We start from the raw sequence: 18,268 nt of genomic DNA, 5'->3' as shown, positions 1-18,268 counted from the left end.
GACTTTATGCAACCCAGGAAACAGTTTCCAATCTGGCAGAAAAGACAAATCTCCTACAGGCACTCCTAGTCAGAAATTAAAACTGGCACCCTTACATGACACCACATTCTCAATTTTGCTGCATCAGAAGTGTTAAGTGCCAGCTATTTAAGCCACCTAAATGTTAGATATTATGTTCATCACTTTTGGAGGATTGTGCTCATGTCACAAGGTAAGGACACACTTTGAACTTCTCTATTGATTCAACAGGCAACATAGAAAAATCTTATATCAAGAAATCATTGGCAATAAAATTGTGCAATAAACATATTTTTTTCTATTACAAATCTGAGAGTCATATCTGTGCTTTTGTGTTTTTTAACCCTCCTTCCAACAGCTAATGGGGTTTGAAACTGCTAGAAAGTAGGAAAATTGGACCTTCAGCGGTATTTTAAAAAGATGTAATTCAGACAAACAGACACCATGCCAAGAGGAATAAGGGGACTTACATTCAGTTCTTACAAAACATAATATCTACTGTAAATAATTTCTAGTAGTTGCAAATATCCAGTCTGACCTCTGTATAAATTTAATGCAATTTCATTTGTAAGACGTGCAGGTAAGCATCCTCAGTGCATTTTTGCTGCTACTCAGGGTTAGAAACTGTATCAGCAGGAGGAAATTCAACAGTGTTTTTCTAAATTTGGTACCAGAATGGAAGCTATGAATAGTGCAATGGAGATTCTTGGGGAAGCTGTGGATGGGAGCAGAGTTGTACATTGGATGGTTTCAGGAGGAAGCAGAGCAACAGACTTCTCACACTCCTTGTGGCACTTGGGGGAAAAAAGGGGAGAGACAGACTAATAGGGACTCATCTCTCATATCAGCAAGTACTGTGGCATCTTATGTGTTTAATAACTCTGAACCAGAAATAAAAACTCCTATGTGGAAGAAGATGATGCTGTCTGGACAGAGTAACCCAGGTGCTCTCTTATGAAAGAAGAATATCTGATGACAAATCTCATGGGAACATTGGGTAGGTTCCTACTTATGGTGTTCATATTTAATAATTTATTTCTTGATCAAAACCTAGTAAGTTAATAGATAAGAGAAACTGTTCAAAAGCAACGCCAGTCTCACTGAACTGCACAATAACAACCAATATCATTCTTGGTCTTTCAAGCCTCTGTCTGCTGTATTCTAGCATCCTCATGGACTATCATTTGGTGCAATCCCATGTTATCCTCAAAGTTAACTATCTGTCAAGTATGACTTGACATTGTTTATCCCAGTGCCCACCTTGGATCTTTGCTTTGAGTGTAGAAGACCAAGCAATGACCTTGACCTGCCATGTCTGGTGATTCCCTTGCAGCCTAAAGTAACTCCTTTGCTCCCCAGACTCCCACCTGCCAGTCTGCCTAATCTTACTGGCTTGACAAGGCTAAGTACTCAGCAGGACCAGTTGCCCCCATCTAGAAGAATATGTTGTATAATCCATTATAACCAACCTTGATGGTGATTTACAATATCTTTTAAATTGTAACTGTGGCTTTGTAGAGGTACAGCAATAAGCAAGTCCCTCTGATAGGAAAATGCACAATGAGTTTGCCCTGGCAGCTGTAAGGACAGAACAGTATCTGCTAACCTATGCAGTCATCCGAGGTACTCTGTTTCATTAATACTGTATGCTGACACTCCGAAATTACCACTTACAGGAATGATACCTTAAAGCAGTACATGTGACCCTGCACAGTGTAACAGATTGGAGAGACATAAACGAGACACTTGGTGGCTATTCTCCACCTTCTCCCCCTCCCCGGCAAAAGGCAAAGAAAAGCTATTTAAATGAAAACCACCCCTGAAAAATGATACTGTTTTTCTCCTCTGTACCTGGCACACATTAAAAAAAAAGCATGTTTTAAGAAAAGTAAAGATCCAATTTCAGTTTTGTTAAAATATCTTTGCACAGGCTTTACATCTCCAGGTCTCTGTCTGTACAAATAATGAAATATTGGCTCAGGGATTAAACTACACCTTAAAAAAAATTCTAGGACCCAAACCATGTTTGACTACCAAACAGGGATATGAGTGACATAAATGCAAATTATGTCTGTATACCAGATGTTCCTTATTAGCTTGTCCCTGATGCACCATAGGCTTACACCGCAAAAGCAGAAAAAGCCATTTTCTGGTATTGCACATGGACACTTGCGTTTTAAGACCTTTATTCAGTATTTTGATATTCAGTGTACTCTGGCGTAGTCATGCATTAAATATATTCCCTGAAATCTTTCTCTCCCCCATCTGGTATGGTTTGCATGACTAGAGACCACTCACTAAAATGAGGAGTTCCAGACTTACCAGTAAGCTCGTATTAATTTACTAGACACTGCAGTACGAAAATGAAAAAGATGAAATTAATTACTACCTTGAGAAGCCTCAACTGCATTAGAACTGAAAAGAAAATTCATACTGCTGTTCTACCAATTCCACAGTCACATTGTAACACTTCGCAAATTATAAAAAATTACCAGAACCATCCAGATATCATCCTTGATACACTTGTGTAGAAAAAGCTTAAATTGAGTGTTTATCGAAGAAAGCATAGAGCTGAGTGAGAAAAAGCATACTGCATTCTTGTTTGTGCTGTTATCAATATTGATCTGAAAGGCTGGGCCGATACACTGATCCTTGTTTCCCGCTTTCTTTAAATTAGTCCCACTGAGAAAAATTGCTTATTTCTCCATCGAACTTGGAAGCACTGAGAATGTTGTTAAACAGGTTCACACGTTTCTTGTTAGGTAACTGGCTTGCTTGTCTGCAATTTTGATCTTTGTTGACATTCTTTGATTTATGGAATTACTAAAATTTGGCAACAGATTCTGCAAAAACAGAATTTGGAGCATTTTTTATAGTCTCTTTTCCCTCAATGACTTTTCTATGTATTAATCCTGTTCTTTGGGCTGAGTCAGAAACCTTACCAACAGCAGTGCATTTTGCGCAGATGTGCTGAACACAATTTAGCCCAAACTGTGTTGTCACTTAAACTGCTGTGATCGGTACTGTATTTGCATCCACTACCAACTACAGGTACCAAATGCACTACTGTAAGAGTCAGATCATTGAGTGCTTTCCCCCAAAATTATTTAAATGTTTTTAGAGACCATAGCTTAGTATCGCAAGTAACTTATTTAGAAATCTAAGCCTCACTGAACATCAGTTTTACTACTGATGCAAAAGCAAAGTATGACTTAGTTCACTTTCCCATCCTTCCTTTGGCTGTGGAAAGGTTACAGTAAAAGAGCTTAAAACATTTCTTTCCACTGACATTTTTATTAAAAAAGAAACATATAATTCCAAATGCATAATGATTTGCTGAATGAAATGCAATTCTTCTGATCAGTGCTATCTCCTTAGATGGGTGGTCAAGAGCAAAAGTAATAATTTTAAAGTCGAAAATAATTGTTAACATACTGGGACCTGCTCTGCTGCAAAGGCCAAGATGACAAATGCTCAGTGTTTTTGTAAAATGACCATATGCACACATACTCCCTGCACTGATGAGAAGACATTTTGACATAACCTCCATGTTGCATTTTCTTAGCCATTCAGAAAGTACCCTAAATGTTTTCACACCTCTGAGAACCAAGTTTGGACTAAATCAGTCACATACTCTAGCAGTCATACTGTATGTATTCTCAGCTGCACAAAAATTGCCTGAGAAAATATAAAGGGAAATAATGACAATTACAATTATAACAATAACAAGAATAATAACTTTCAAAGCTCCATTTCCCACCATACCAAAAGCCCTTATAAAGGTGGAATTAACCTCACCTTGTATCTGGGAAGCAAGGTGAGACGCAGGGCTGAGGAACCCACACTGCTACAGCCCAACCCAGGAATACCCACCTGCAAACCTTCGGTTTGGGGGGCAGCCTCTGCTCACTCCTGGATCGCCCCCCACAGAGCCTCAAGTTAAAGCCTAACTACATAGACACCTGCGGGCATCTGTCGTTAACTTTGTCGAGGAAATGACTGTGAAAAGGGAAGTAAAAGCCAGTTTTAACTTCGCACACCTACTTCCCACAGCGTTGAAATGGCCAAAACAGCGTGTACACACCAAACATTGGGATACTGAGGTTTATAGACTTCTGTAGCTATTTCTTTTCTACCTTCCTGATTGCACCATCTCTACCCTGTCACTGGGTACTCCTCCTCACTGTACGGGTGGTGTGAGGAGATAAAGGGACACTTCTGCCTATCTGCCCAGCCTCTGTGCAAGGGTAGGGTGGCACAGGCTCCCTCGGAGCATCACCTGCCCAGCGTGCAGTGCTGCAAGCTCACCACGGCCGGTGGCACCGTAAGAGGGGAAAAAACCTCCAGTTTAAGCTCTCTGGGACAGACCTGGGAATAGCACCTTGTTCTCACAGTGAGCCCTGTTCTGCTCATCAGATTTCACAGCCTCATGTAGAAAACAAAGTGTACCTGGTTGCTTGTCTCCTATGGTAGGATCAGGTCCAAAAGGGCTTCCTTAATAAAACAGTAAGCTCTTGCACTGATGTTGCGCTGCTACCTTTAAACAGGGTACACTACAGCACAAAAGAACAACAAGAAGATGCAAAGCTAAAGCCCCAGCTCCACCTCTTCATTTTCCAGAGCACAATTCTTTCCTTCAAAATTCAAGTCTTTCATCAGAATTTTTGACAGATAATCAGGAAATAATAGTTTTTAATGTACTGTAATAACTGGAGCAGCTTAAGTGCTTTCTTGTATTTTAGAATAACTGGCTATACTTTCTAAATACTTATTTTTTTTTTCCTTTAGTGACACGTTGTTGGGGTCTTTGGTTCCTGCTTTTTAAAGTTATTTTCTGAATTATTTTAAAGTGACATAAAGATAGAAAAGTAATTAAACCTCCCTTCATAACTGATAATTTTTTTAGCATGTAAAATGTTGATGTTTTCTTCTTCCCAGAGGGAAAAGAAGGCATTAACCATTTAATAACTAGCAAAAGTTTTGGTAGGAAAAGACTCCATGTGCTGCTGTAAAGTACAATCTGATTTGAACAGCATATTATTGAGATGTCTACAAATTTCAAGGGACTAACAGAAATACCAACTGCAACAATCAAGACTCCTCATGAACACCTGCTTAGGGACTTAATTTTGCTTTAATGGGCTATTACCAAGGCTTCTCTAACAAACTCCCTTGTCCCCCCCCAATCAATTCTGGATCAATACAGACACACATGCCCTGTGTAAAGCCTTCTGTTCTTAGGACAGGATTAAAAGATTCGTTAGTTTTACGATAGCTTGGTTAAAAGATGGAAATTAAAAAAAAAAAAAAAAGAGAAGACACACATGTCCCACACAGTTTAGATCTCTTCTGCTTAACTCAGCATTGTCAAAGGTTTGACAGAAGGGAGGCAACTTTTTATTATCACAGTAATAAGGCTCTAAAGAGTCCCAAAGTCGTTGCTCAGTCTCTGTGAGTGATCAGTTAAAAGACTGCCTAAGAGCCAGCTTCCACCAAAATGCACTGCCATTTCTTAGTGAAACTGAGGTAGTAGAGAAGAAGGGCAGACAAGCAATTCTTAAGAACAACTCTGGATTCTTTCAACCTAACAAGTACAAGAACTTTAAACAGAGCAGATGTCAGGTGTCTGAGTACTGAAATAACTTACTTTAAGCTCTGATCTAGGTCTATTAATTATTATTTATAGACTTTAACATTATGAAAAACGTATTCCTCCACTGACTTTGCAGTAGCAAGTCTTTATTTTCTCTAAGTTAATCCTGAGTACTATTTTTCTTTAACCGAAAATAAGACATGGAAAAAGTCTGCAGAGAGTTCTAAATTCATTAGTTAAAACCCAACAGCAGATAAATAGCCTTAAAAAGCACTTAAAGTGTTGCATAATACAAAAACATGCACTATCCACAGCTACATTTTGTCAACAACGTGATCATGTTCTTACAGCTTCCTAGAACAGGGTTTTTTAAAATGTTTCCTTTATTATGAAATACAATGCTGTTCAAAGTATAAAATTAAGACATCTTTCTACCGAGCATATAGATTCAATGCACCAAGTGCTAATGAATAGGAAGGGGAAATACTTCAGTTTTTCACACAGTTAATAAGATTAAACAGTCCACTTTTTACTACAAAGCCACTTTAAAAGTAGTAAATGGTGTTTTCTCTATCTACCTGATTACATCAGATTTGTCTGGGTTTTGCATAACTGCATACAGAAAATCTGGTCTTAATAGAAAAAGGACATTATGTTGGTACAACAGACCGCATATTTTTATTCTTTAATAATGTGATTTTAAAGAAACACAGAGAACGTATACTCCGTATGAGTCACTTTGCTTGTCTGAGTTCAGAACAAATAACACCGAAAACGTTTCCAAGTGTTTATTGGTATTTTGGGCTCTTTTTGACTCCGCTTTGCTTACTTGAAAGCAAAAGAATAAATTCTAAAAACAGGCAATGATTTAATCCTGAGGGAGCTGATATTGCACTCTGATTATCTCTCACTAACATAGTGATTAGATCAACTTTTTGGATGCAGAATAGTCTTTCTTGCACAGATATATTCTTGAATTTTCAGTCGGTTTTGCTTTGCATAATCAGAAACTACATGGTTTTCACTTAGAAGACAGTAACTCTATTAAATGTAATCATTTTCCCATACATATTTGCAGTTCTATTTTAAAAACATTTTGCCTGAGTTGCTGAGTAAACAGAGTTCACATTTACTGATAAGGAAGACTTACACAAATTGTTTGTATGTGACCAGAAACACAGCTCTAAGGTGCAGAATATATAATGACGACATTTCAGAAGAGAAACTTTCTTATCTAGCTCTCTGGTGAATAGCAAATGAACTTAATAGCCCCAGAAAGCAGAAAACAAGCAATATATTTGCAAATGTCTCTTACAGATTAAGAAAAAAGTGCTTGGAAATCCTCATCGCTCACAGAAAACCTTACAATCACCTAGCAACCTATGTTACTGCCGCTTTCAATTTTGAACAGGCAGCCTTCACATTCAAAGATGTAGCTGAGCCAACTGATGCAACTGTAAGTTTAAAGCAAAACAAAAACAAAAGCAGAGATTATTTTTTTTGTTATTTAAATAAATTGCCCCTACCTTTCTTCTGAGAGTACGATGGCGACTGCACTTGAGAAAAAGTAGGTTTTTCTTCGGTGAAATATTCAGGTTGGTTGTACTGATTCAGGGCCATGTCCATGTCAGAGTACTCGCTTTTAAACACGTTTCCAGGGTAACTACAGGTATAAGGCTGATTCACCGCCCAGGCCTGTTCCATATATATGTTGTTACTGTGCAGGACCTGAGCATCACAACTGCTGTAACCCTGATTATCTTCGATATATGTGCAATAATCAGTGGACTGCATGTAGCAATTGCCACCAGCAGCTGGGTGCACTTCATATATTTCTTGCATACAGTAGTTCATTTTGTTACCCTATCTCAGCTTCTACTTTACGTACACACACACATGCATACACACGCAGGCATGCATACACATGGAACGGGAGAGGAGCAATGAATATACACCAACAAAGTCGACTGCAAAACAGCCCGTTTTACTGATGTGCTAAAATCCTATTTATATTGGGACGGCTTGTGAACTCCCCTGCCAGTCAAACATATTGGGAAGCAGATTTATGACAGTCAAAGGTCTTAATCTGTGACTGTAAGTTAATTCCAAGAGAAGATGGCAGGCAGGTAGCAATGACCACCAGACAAAGAAGCGATGTCCCGACAACCCTCCTGTTCTCCTGTTTGTCTGGAATAATCATTTTATAAACCATTTCCAGCCCTTTCCAATATGATTAGAAAATGATTACTAAGGCGAGGACACAGTTATGTCACTGTAGTTGTCAACTTAAGTGTGAAGCATTATAAAGACTGCTTAAGAACTCCCAGAGGGGATACGCTGAAAATCCTAAAATCAATAATCCTGTTTTTCAGCATTAAACCATAGAAAATCCAATAGTGCTGTGCTGATGACCCAAGCAGTAGTCTAGTTTTACAAAATTTAGCAACTTAATCTGTCATCAGCTTTATTGATTTTGTTTTACAGAATTACATGCATGAATCTCCCCAGCCTTCCACACATTCACAATCCTCCCCACTGCCTGGTAATGCATTTATGGGAAAGCAGCTTTTCTAAACTTCAGTGATTCAGGGAGGTAATTTCTATTGAGTTAAACAGGTGGGAAACTTCAAAATAATATAATCAGCAAAAAGAACACTGCTTAAATATTATCAATAAGCTAATTGCTTTGCTATTCTGCTTTGTTATCTTTTATGTTTCAGTAACCAAGTACTTTTAGAAGTGTATCTTTTTCGACAACAGACTGAGTAGAGTAAGGAGGGTTTTTTGCATATTTTGGCTCACCTATGAGCTATGAACATGCTAATGCCACTACAACAAAAACTATATGATCTTATAGTTGCTTAGTGCACCCCAAACCTAAATACGGTTATGGACCTTGTTTAATCGGCTATTCTTTTTCCTCTAAAAGAAATTCTTTTAATTTCTACTAGCTGCCATTTGTGTTTTACTAGGCAAAATATGTTTTTTCTTTACAGCACAGCTAAAATGTGGTTAAACTTGTGAAGTCGGTAACAAGACAGTATCCCTCATTAATGTCTGTTCTTATTATTAGGAAGCAGAATTACTACTGATTTGATAATGAGGTCTTAGTTTTCTTATTTCGCTTATTTTAAACAATCCACAGGATTGCCAAAATTACCACGTAGGTTGGCCCTTCTTCATCTAGGATCTTAAGTACACATCTAAGAACCTTGAGGAACATGCACCTACATGGTCCCCAAAAGTTTGGTGAAATAGGTAAGAACCGGGCATGACATGTACATATTTCTCCCTATTCGATATTGTTTAATGTTTCGGTCTAATGCAAAGAGCCAACAGAGAAATGTCCCCCCTTCCGAATACAGCAGTAACTAACCTATATTAATAAGAAGCACTGCCAATTAGTATCTAATGTGCAGGCTAACGGAAATCAGGAAGAGTGCTTCCGAGGATCGGAGAAGTTAAAATTTGTGTGTGCATGGGTTTTAATTTTTTTCCCTGTAACTATACAAGAAGCATCTGTAACACACATTTCTTATTAACTTGCTCAGAAAATAGTAATATATTTGGTAAGTCAAAACGAACCCTATCAAGATCAGTTCTATTGAAGTCAATGAAGTTTCTTCCAAAATGAACTACTACTGCTAAAACTCTGATAATGTACACTACCATCTTACTTCATTTAGCGTGCTAATAGCTACTGAAATCCCACAAGTAAACCAAAAATTAACCCTCATTTTCCATGCTGTTTTTACCAAAGATCTATCTCAAAAAATAGCCCTGTGAAATACAACAGGAAAAAGCACACAATAAAAGTTAATTTTCATTTTAGCGCAGGCCAATGATCTAGATTTTACAAAGAGTGATTTCGCCTGTGATAAAAAGCATGTCTTAGGCAAGATCTGATTTTTCAAGAATGGATGTTCAGCACGTCATAAAAGCATGCCCATGTTTCCTAAGAAACTCTGCAGTAGCTGTTTACACAGAAACCCCTGAACCATACCCATTTATGTCATTGGCTGGTAATACTGTGGTACCGAATGTAGCGCACACAACCTGCCGAGCTTACTCCTCCCTGCTCCCCAGAAAGAAAACATTCCACAAGTGCAATACCTGGGTTGTTCATTACCACAAAACGATCTCCTGTACAGTTAACAGATATTCATGTGAGAGCTTGCACAGAGGTGAGGCTGTATGACAGGTTAGTAAAGCAGAATACCTAGATACTTTTACACCACCCAGAAAAGCTTTGGAGACCTAGGCTTTAAATTCTTAGTGGGAATTTTTCCCCGTCTGGATTTGTTTTGCCAGGTGAGTCAAAATTCCTATGAATTCTCTCTTCTCTTGTTCTTTTCCCTCAATTTGATTTAGGTTTGTTATTGAAAAACTGAACAGAATTGAGGCCGTGTGTAGACAGAGCTGTCCCAGCCAGGATGGCACCTGAGGATATGGTATCTTGACATGGCACAGCCTGTGGCTTACTTTCTGTTCCAAAATAAATCCCTCAAACATTTTTTTATTTGCTATTGCTACATCAATAATGTTTAGAAATGTGTCATAGGTACTACTTTTGTCAGAATTACTGTAATACTGCAAGGAAATTAAATTAACATGGAACTGTGAAAAATGAGGAGAAAAAGAAAAATGAATGAGAGCCTTTTCTGACAAAAAAAAAAAAAAAAAGAATGATAAACACTGCCAGGAGAATCGGGTTCCTTACCTGTAATGTACTACCATTAAAGAGGTTTATAGCACTGAAGATTGTTGTTCCCTTGGAAACAAATCAGTTCAAAATACACTGCGAAGATTTAACATCCCTATTAAAACTGAAATATTCCTAAAATATTTTCATATTAGTCTCTTAGGGACCAATCCTGTAGGTCCCTTTCATGTTGAATTACATCATCTTTGAATTAAATAATCTGATAAAAGACAGTCCAATGGGGTCTTTATCAGAAGTCTGAGAGTGGAGCAGAAAATAATATTAACAACTTTTCTTTGTCTTGTATTCTGATTTGAATATTAGAGCCTTTAAATCATGTCATGTGGAGCTTTCACTGCTTTCAGCAATGTAGTATCACACTTGGAATTTTACTAGTTCACAAGTGTCTGATTATGTGAACACATGGAAATTAATCACTAGCAGAAGAATATCTCCAATGCGAGCAAACAGGCCAGTGATAAACCAGAAACTTTGATACTGCAGCAGAAGAGGATCCAAAGTTTGACCCCTTAAGTGTCTGAGGTGTCACTTCATTGTATTAAAAAAGACAGAAATTACTTGCTGAACATGAGTCTTGAATGTCCCAAAGGTTTTGAAATACTCACCCCAGTGTAAATCAGAAGTGTAGTGCAGTCAGTGATGCTAAACTGGGTGGGAAGAAGTCAGGCCAAGAATGTCTGAAAGGAGGTGTCTACAGGAGAGACTGCCTTACATGAGACCATGCAGCTCCTCACCGAATCCTGTTTTAAAAACTGTGACTAAAACTTTTAATTATGAACAACCAAATGCCCCACTAAGCTGTGCTTCTCTTGTGACACCAAAACGAACCCACAAAAATGCTAAGGCAAGACAGTATTCCTGTGGAAGATCCTCCCCACGAACACCCCAACCAGCCGAGACGTCCGACACACACAAAAAAAGGGTCGTTCAGTGCAATCCACTCCTGTTGTGTATCTCTGTTAGCTGGGTGAACGTGCAGCTGGCGTATTACCTGCAAGAGGCACAGTCTCCTGACTGTTTCCAAACAGTGCACCCCTGGTCTAGAGCCCTGGCTACCTTCAGTGCTGCAGGCAGGGCCCCCACGCACCACTTCTAAAAGGTTCGGCAGCGCCAGTGTGTGGGAAGTATTGCAGAATCATAAAAAAATTAGTCAGGGCAGAGGGCCGCTTCTAAAGGACCACATGGATGGATCTTACGTTGGTTGCGTTCACGCTTTATGCATACAGGTGAATAAAAATGCAGTATTTGGTCAAAAAGATTTTCCGCGTTTGAACATGTAGTTGCAAGAATTAAACATACCTTTCTAAACTGTTATCAGTTATGTACATTTGTATATTAGCTCCTAGTTTTATAATACATATTTTTACATGTTACAAAATAACTGTTTTATTTCCTATTTATAGATTTTTCTCGTTGCCTGCATTCTCTCAGCTACTTCTGATGAAGTTTATGGAGGGAAAAAAAAATTAAGATCACTGCTCTTCAAGGAAAAGGCAAATCCACACCTTCAGGACTCAGACCACATAACGTGGAATATATCACAGACAGTCCCTATCATTTTTTTATTATAAAGACAATATACTGAAAACTATGACAGCTGTAGAGCAGATGTACTAATGTGACTTTTGCAACACATCATTTGTCAAATACAGCTACCTCCGTGCCCACATGATGAGTTACCACCTCCCTTTCACATATGTTTGCACTACCTTATTCATTCACTTCAGGCCCTACGATCAGAGACTCAAAATGGTGCCTCAAAAATATGACTAGGCAAACTTATTGTTTGAGGAATCTACATATCAGATTATCACATCAGTTCCAACCCTCATGGACAGCTGTATTACAGATTAAACTAAGAAAGAAAACCTCAAGCATTGGAATCCAAAATAATATTGAGCATTCACAAGAACAGAAAATGACTTCTAAATAGTATTTATCTTGTTTTGAAAACTCTACTTGTGACTAAATCATAAAGTATGTAGAATTATGGAACTCTAGTGCGGTAAAGTTACAACAGCATTCAACAGTTTCTTTTTGTTTTTGAGTGTCTCAGTGGAATCAAAGACATTAAAATTGTCATTTTGTCTACACTACATTTATTTTAGATAATGTGGCCTACACTATATTATAGCACATGATACAGCTGAGGGGAAAAAGAGCTAAAGCTTTCTGGCATAAAATAATTTCTTTGGGTTTGCAGCAGACACAGCAAGCTTCAAACTAGCTGCCCTCGGTTTAAACCTGAGAAAGAGCTTATTTACACAATAGCACACATCTTTTCTCAACATGTATTAAGTTGGTTCTTCCTCTAAAACTGCTTCTCTCACAAAACCTTCTGTATCTCGGTTATGACATGCCACTAGATTTGTATGTGACTCATAAAATGCCAGTTAGATGTGCCTTTTATTGAAACGCTTCAGACTCATTAGTCTGTTTGGATAACAAAGAATGTCATCGTTTATATTTAAATATTCAGATTCACTACAAATCCAGTTCTCCCTGAAAATATTTGACACCTTGAATAAATTTGGTTAAAGATAATGGAGCTTGCTCTTTCATGATCAAGGGTTTGTTCTTGCTTTTTCTTGCAGTATTTCCTTGCACTGTTCATGACACACGTAGGCAGCACATGGTCTTCTCAGAAAGCATTTGCTCCTTTGAGAGGTTTGCCAAAAAAACTGGCTAACAAAATTCTTGAACAGTGTTTGACAACTTTTAAGCTGGTCTCTGAGCAAATATTGCTAAGAGTAATTATAGACCTGTGACCCAGACAACCCAATTTGTTAAGTCTCCCCATATCTCATAATTGGAAGACCCTGTTAGCAGACATCAGTTAATTACACAGCTTATCTCTTGAGAAAGTAACTGTCAATACTTAAAACATGTACCTTTTCTGAGTCATTCCCTACCCCAACTCCACATGACAACTTTAAGGTAAAAAGTTCCATTTGTTCAAAAATAAAACCGAGCAGAAAGCTAGCTAATGTAGCTTGACACAACATAATTGACAGACTCTTGGGTAGGACTGTCTGGGTTTGGCAGCCTCCTGACAGCTCTTAGTAAGACCTTAAAGCGATCAACACCTGACATCTGTTAGCAAAGAGGCATTCTGAGGTAAAGAGCAACTAAATCTAAAGAAATCAGGTACTTAGACCAGTTTAACTTTTTCATGAGGTGATATCCTTCCTGACACTGTAATCTTTCCTCCTAGAGTGACGCAAGACTTAAGTAAAAGAAAACAACTTGTAGTCCCTCCCTCCCAATATGCAGTAATTATTTTTTACAAGAACAATGAAGAACTATTTATCCCAGTTTAAAGAGGAATAAAAAATAACTTAAGCACTAAATTTGTGCTAATAGCTACGCAACTGTGATTCTTAAAAGGATTTTTTTCAATGCTGCTCTGATCTGAAAGAAAATGGTTACAACTCCCGTCTACTGAGGCAAAGAATATTCATAACAAGAAGTTCCATTTATTTGAGTTCTGCCTGTGCACTTACTGAGGCTTTGCGGATGGTTAATAATAAGAAAGAAGAAAAAGCAAAGAACACAGCCACAGGTGAGAGGTGAACACCCTGAAAGTAGAAAAGAATGCTTTCGTTTGTCTTTGCATTTTTAAGGTATCAAGGAGATGCTTTATTTAAAAAGGCCAGGTTCAAAAAAGATTTTTGATCAGCTTATCCAGACCATAAAGAGAGAGACAAATAAATTTTTAAAGGGCTAAAATTATTTTACATCAGGTATCACACATAAAACCCCAGTAAGTACTCATCACATTGTCACCACGGCTCTTCACAAAGCTATTAAGCTGAATAAAAAGGAATACTAAAAATCACAATTATCCCTGTTGAAAAAAAGAATAATTACAATTTTAAAAATTTCTAACAAGAAAACGCTCCCCACATAAAATTGCTTTTACCAACGGCCAAACCTCTGACCATAAACAAAGATATAACAACCTGTTTTTTTTTTTTTTTTTTTAAATACAGCATTTGCTGTGCTCTGCACAATAATGCCAGTTACCTTTACACTTTTTTTCTTCTTTTTGGTATTCCTGGGCACTTGACATGACTTGAAAGTTTGCTTTTGTATGGCCTGGCTGTAAAATCGTGCTAGTCCAAGTTGAAGCACATCGACATTGCGAAAGCTGCTGTCCATTCCTCTGGATATCATAATTTTTGGAGTGTCTTTTTCTACAGAAATGGTTTTCCGCTATGCCCACTACATTCCATTTCTGATTTCTGTCAGGAAGGTGAATCAGTCTGTCCCATGACAGGAGGCCACGTCCTGGATGTTTGGCAAAGACTGCAGGGCTACAAACTGTTGGCATTGCCAAAAGCTTGCTCAGGTGTGGAGTTTTGGAAAGCAAGCGGTTCCCCAGCGCTCCCGACGGCATGGTATTCCCGTGCATCTCCACTTGACCGCACTGATACAATGCAGAGCCTTTCAGCCATGCCCGTTCAGCCACCATAACTCCCCTTCGGTACAGGCAAATATAAATTTTTCCCGTCTGTGAAGCCTGAACAAGTAGGCAGATCTACGTGGACACGCTAACCCTAGATGTAACTTTCACAACATCACAACTACAACATGGGCCTCAGGGCAAGTTACCACCAATTTATTGCCTTGCTCATATGATCATTTGAGGTCTTGTAGGTCGAGGCTGGTCGTGAATAATTTTCAGATACTTAAAACACAAAACATCAAGGATTCAGCCTTGTTTGACTTTGCTCTTATCGTAGGCTGACCTGAGGGACACTCTGTTACCTAAGTGTGACATTCTTATGTGGGCATGCTTAGCAGTTCCGCTTTTGCTACCTACTGCCTTTCTCTAGTTGCGGTCACAGCAGAGTATCAGAGACACTAAATTTATCACAGGATTTTGGACATTTGGATCCACGTAGACAGTGAACATCACTAAAAAGGCATGATTTGATCCAACTGATCATAATAATTAGGCAAATTTATTTATTCTTCAATACAGCAAAAACTGAGGTACCACTAGTTGATAAATCTGTAAAACTAAATATAGCCCATTTTCTATTTTTAGGTAGCAAAACTAAATGCTGTAGAAATGACACATCAGAGATGATATTCCAAATTTAAAGAAATTATTTTATTCTATATGTATCAAAATTCAAATACAAAATAGCTTTCTAACTTGCATATAGAAAATCGCAAATTCCAAACATTCAGTGACTGATATCCACTGTGGTTTTAATCATAGCAAAATTCTGCTATCTTAATGGACCTAAGAGCTAATTTTAAATACATTTCATTCAGTAAAATCATTCATATAGATATGAGTAAATGAGTGCATACTAAGTCAGTAATTTGCTGATTAAAATTATTAAAAATAACTTTGGATTTTAGTTACCAGATCTATCATACTGTTGCTGTTTCTGAAAGTTTTGTCTTATGACTTCTGTTAAGTGGAACACTGATAGTATAGGACATATTCAGAAGACTTGATTATGGTTACTAAGAAATACTGTTATCCTGTGTTAATCCCTGATAGTATATATAGCTTTCCTCAACACTTTATTTAATTTTAAATGCAAATGCATACCTTTTTTTCTGCTGGGAGTATAAGCTCACCTGATATTGAAGTTAAAAGTCCATTCCTTCTGCTCACTGTATCTCAGCTGGACATTAATCACATGAATTTGTATGAGAAACTGCCTGGCGTTACAGACTTCAAAGCATAGGGCAGGTAAGTTACCTACAGAATCTGCTCTTACTTACCTACTTCTGGCTTTATAGATCTGCTCTTAGTTCAGACTTGGTTTTCTTAGTAAAATTAAAAACTAACTTTAAATGCAGGTAATCTGGCAAGAGAATATCACTTGTAGGAGGATAATCAGATTTAAAATAGAATAGTGACAGTAACCCAGAAAATACCAGGCAATTAAAAAAAATTAAAATAACAGAAGATAAACTACTTTTTTTCACAATTTGAACACTTTTGTATCTTCTAGACTTCATAATAAAATCAAGCTCAGAGGGAGAGGCTGGATTGTTCTGGTAAGACCCTCTGGGAGCTGCACAGAACTTCCCTGTAATACCTGAACTGAGCTTGGTCACTTCACTGTCCTTGGCACGGAGAGGAGCTGTGGACTATAATGCACCCTTCCACCAGGCTCTGTGTAACCTCAGATAACATACCTTTCAGTACAAGGCTACTCTCCTCTTCCTTGTCTTCCTTCATGTTCTAGTTATCTTCCTGCATGGATAATATTGCATCTTTATATAAATGCAAAAGTCAGGCATGTGCAATATATATATTCAAAATACAGGCATTTTTCTAACTCTCTCATAAATGGATACTTCTATGCTTTGTCAACTTCTTGAGCAGACCACTGACCCCACACAGTTCTCGACTTTGTTTAAAAGAGTCAGTTATATCCTTAGTTACTCAGTTCTTGCTATGAGTCCTGGAAATGAGATCGGTGATTCATAATCCAGGCTATTCAATCTTGTTTGGCAAAAATTTCTGTATCTTTCTGCCAAATTTTATATCTGATATTAAAGGCCATCTTTGCTGTCTTTTAGCCTATATTATGTGGATTTGCTCTATGTTTGATTTTAATTAAAAAACATACACTCTTTGCAACAGTAAAACTTCTGTTCCCCAAGGATTCAGAGAGGCCGTCACACAGGGCTTACAGGTTTTTAAGTTTAGCAAGGGACTCTAAAACCGTCCTTAACTTAAAAAATAAAATTAAAACATATTTTCCAACTTCTGTGTTTGCAAAGCATCTGTGGCATTTTAGAATACGATTCCAGACACATTTAAACTATGAGAAGAAACTGATTCTATCATAGCTTTCATCATTTGGAATTTGCCCAGGCAGAGTTTACAAAGGCTACCCCAGCATCAAACATCTTTATCCTCTCTTTTCCTTTTAGTTCCCTCTGAAATTTGTCTCAGTATTTTGACTCCTATGCTAGCTACAGTTTATTTAATTTTACAAGCTTCCCCTTTATTTCACAAGTTTCCTTCAGTCAGCAGGGACATTTTACATTCAAATTTTGCTAGATGAGGATTAAGTTGTAAGGAACTACCACTGAGGGGGGTCTTGTATTTTCTCTTTTTCTTATACTTCCTCTACTGTAGTGCAGCAGGTATGTATGTCCTAAATTACCATTCAGCTTATTAAAATATCAAATTACAGTTTCACTACAGCACGTTATTTATGCTACTCCTTTTGTTTTAACATATCTTGCCTAAATTTCTCAAAAGCTTTTTTTTTTTTTATCACAACAGAGAATGCAGTTTAAATCTCGTACATTTGCTCTTGGTTTTGTCAAGCCAAAAACCCTTGATAAAGGATGATAATGTAATTTTGCCTGAGCTCCCTAATTGTAAGAGAAGCATCTCTTCCTCTAGCTACTGTTCAAATGGCTATAATCAAGGCAGAAAGCAGTACAGCCTACTGGGATGAATCACGACTAAAACCACAGGTCCTATTTCAGAGTAAAGAGCAACTAATAAGAAGGGGCTAGAGCTCTTGTCAACATAAGTAAAGGAATCATCAGGTAATTTCAGAGATACAAAAGCAGCACATTGTAGCAATAACTGGCATCTGAGCAGTCAACAGGTCAAAAGATGTTCTCAAGTTCCCAACTGACTGTCTTTAAAGGTAAGTTTGTTTTATAGAAGCAGAAAAATTGTAGTAGATTAAGTGCCCATTTTGCTAAACTAAAAGGCCAGGTGAGGAGAATACCTCAGAATTGTTTATTACAGGCAAAGGCAAAGACAAAGACTCCTAATGGGTGATGGTAAAGGTTGGCCTGTCCTCAGATATGCAATGTTATCTGAATGTCAGTATATAAAGGACTATAAAAACAATGGAACAATTAATTCGTTTTCATCTCATTATATGCTTTTTTCCCTACTGCTTGACTAGTATCTGCCAACAGTTGTAAAG

General features: G+C 37.7%; 1 protein-coding gene and 1 long non-coding RNA gene across 10 annotated transcripts in view; one reads left to right on the top strand and one right to left on the bottom strand.

Annotated features, from left to right (window-relative positions):
- The window catches only part of THRB (thyroid hormone receptor beta), a 179,736-nt gene that overhangs the window by 24,553 nt on the left and 136,915 nt on the right, over positions 1–18,268 (bottom strand). The window contains exon 1 of one of the 9 annotated variants that reach the window (XM_009507477.2): positions 14,361–14,823. The exons of the other annotated variants lie outside the window; for them this stretch is intronic. Coding sequence (XP_009505772.2) covers positions 14,361–14,808 — 448 coding nt within the window. The 5' untranslated portion in view covers positions 14,809–14,823. Of the gene's footprint in view, positions 1–14,360; positions 14,824–18,268 lie in introns of those variants that run through there. 9 annotated transcript variants of the gene reach the window in all.
- LOC135312054 (uncharacterized) lies at positions 9,705–12,430 on the top strand. Its single transcript, XR_010371691.1, has 2 exons — positions 9,705–9,922; positions 11,738–12,430. It is a non-coding gene; the product is annotated as an uncharacterized LOC135312054 (long non-coding RNA).

This window comes from Phalacrocorax carbo, chromosome 2 (genome assembly GCF_963921805.1).
Source record: "Phalacrocorax carbo chromosome 2, bPhaCar2.1, whole genome shotgun sequence".
Taxonomy (NCBI): Eukaryota; Metazoa; Chordata; class Aves; order Suliformes; family Phalacrocoracidae; genus Phalacrocorax; species Phalacrocorax carbo.
This window is presented reverse-complemented; position numbering and strand designations above follow the sequence as displayed.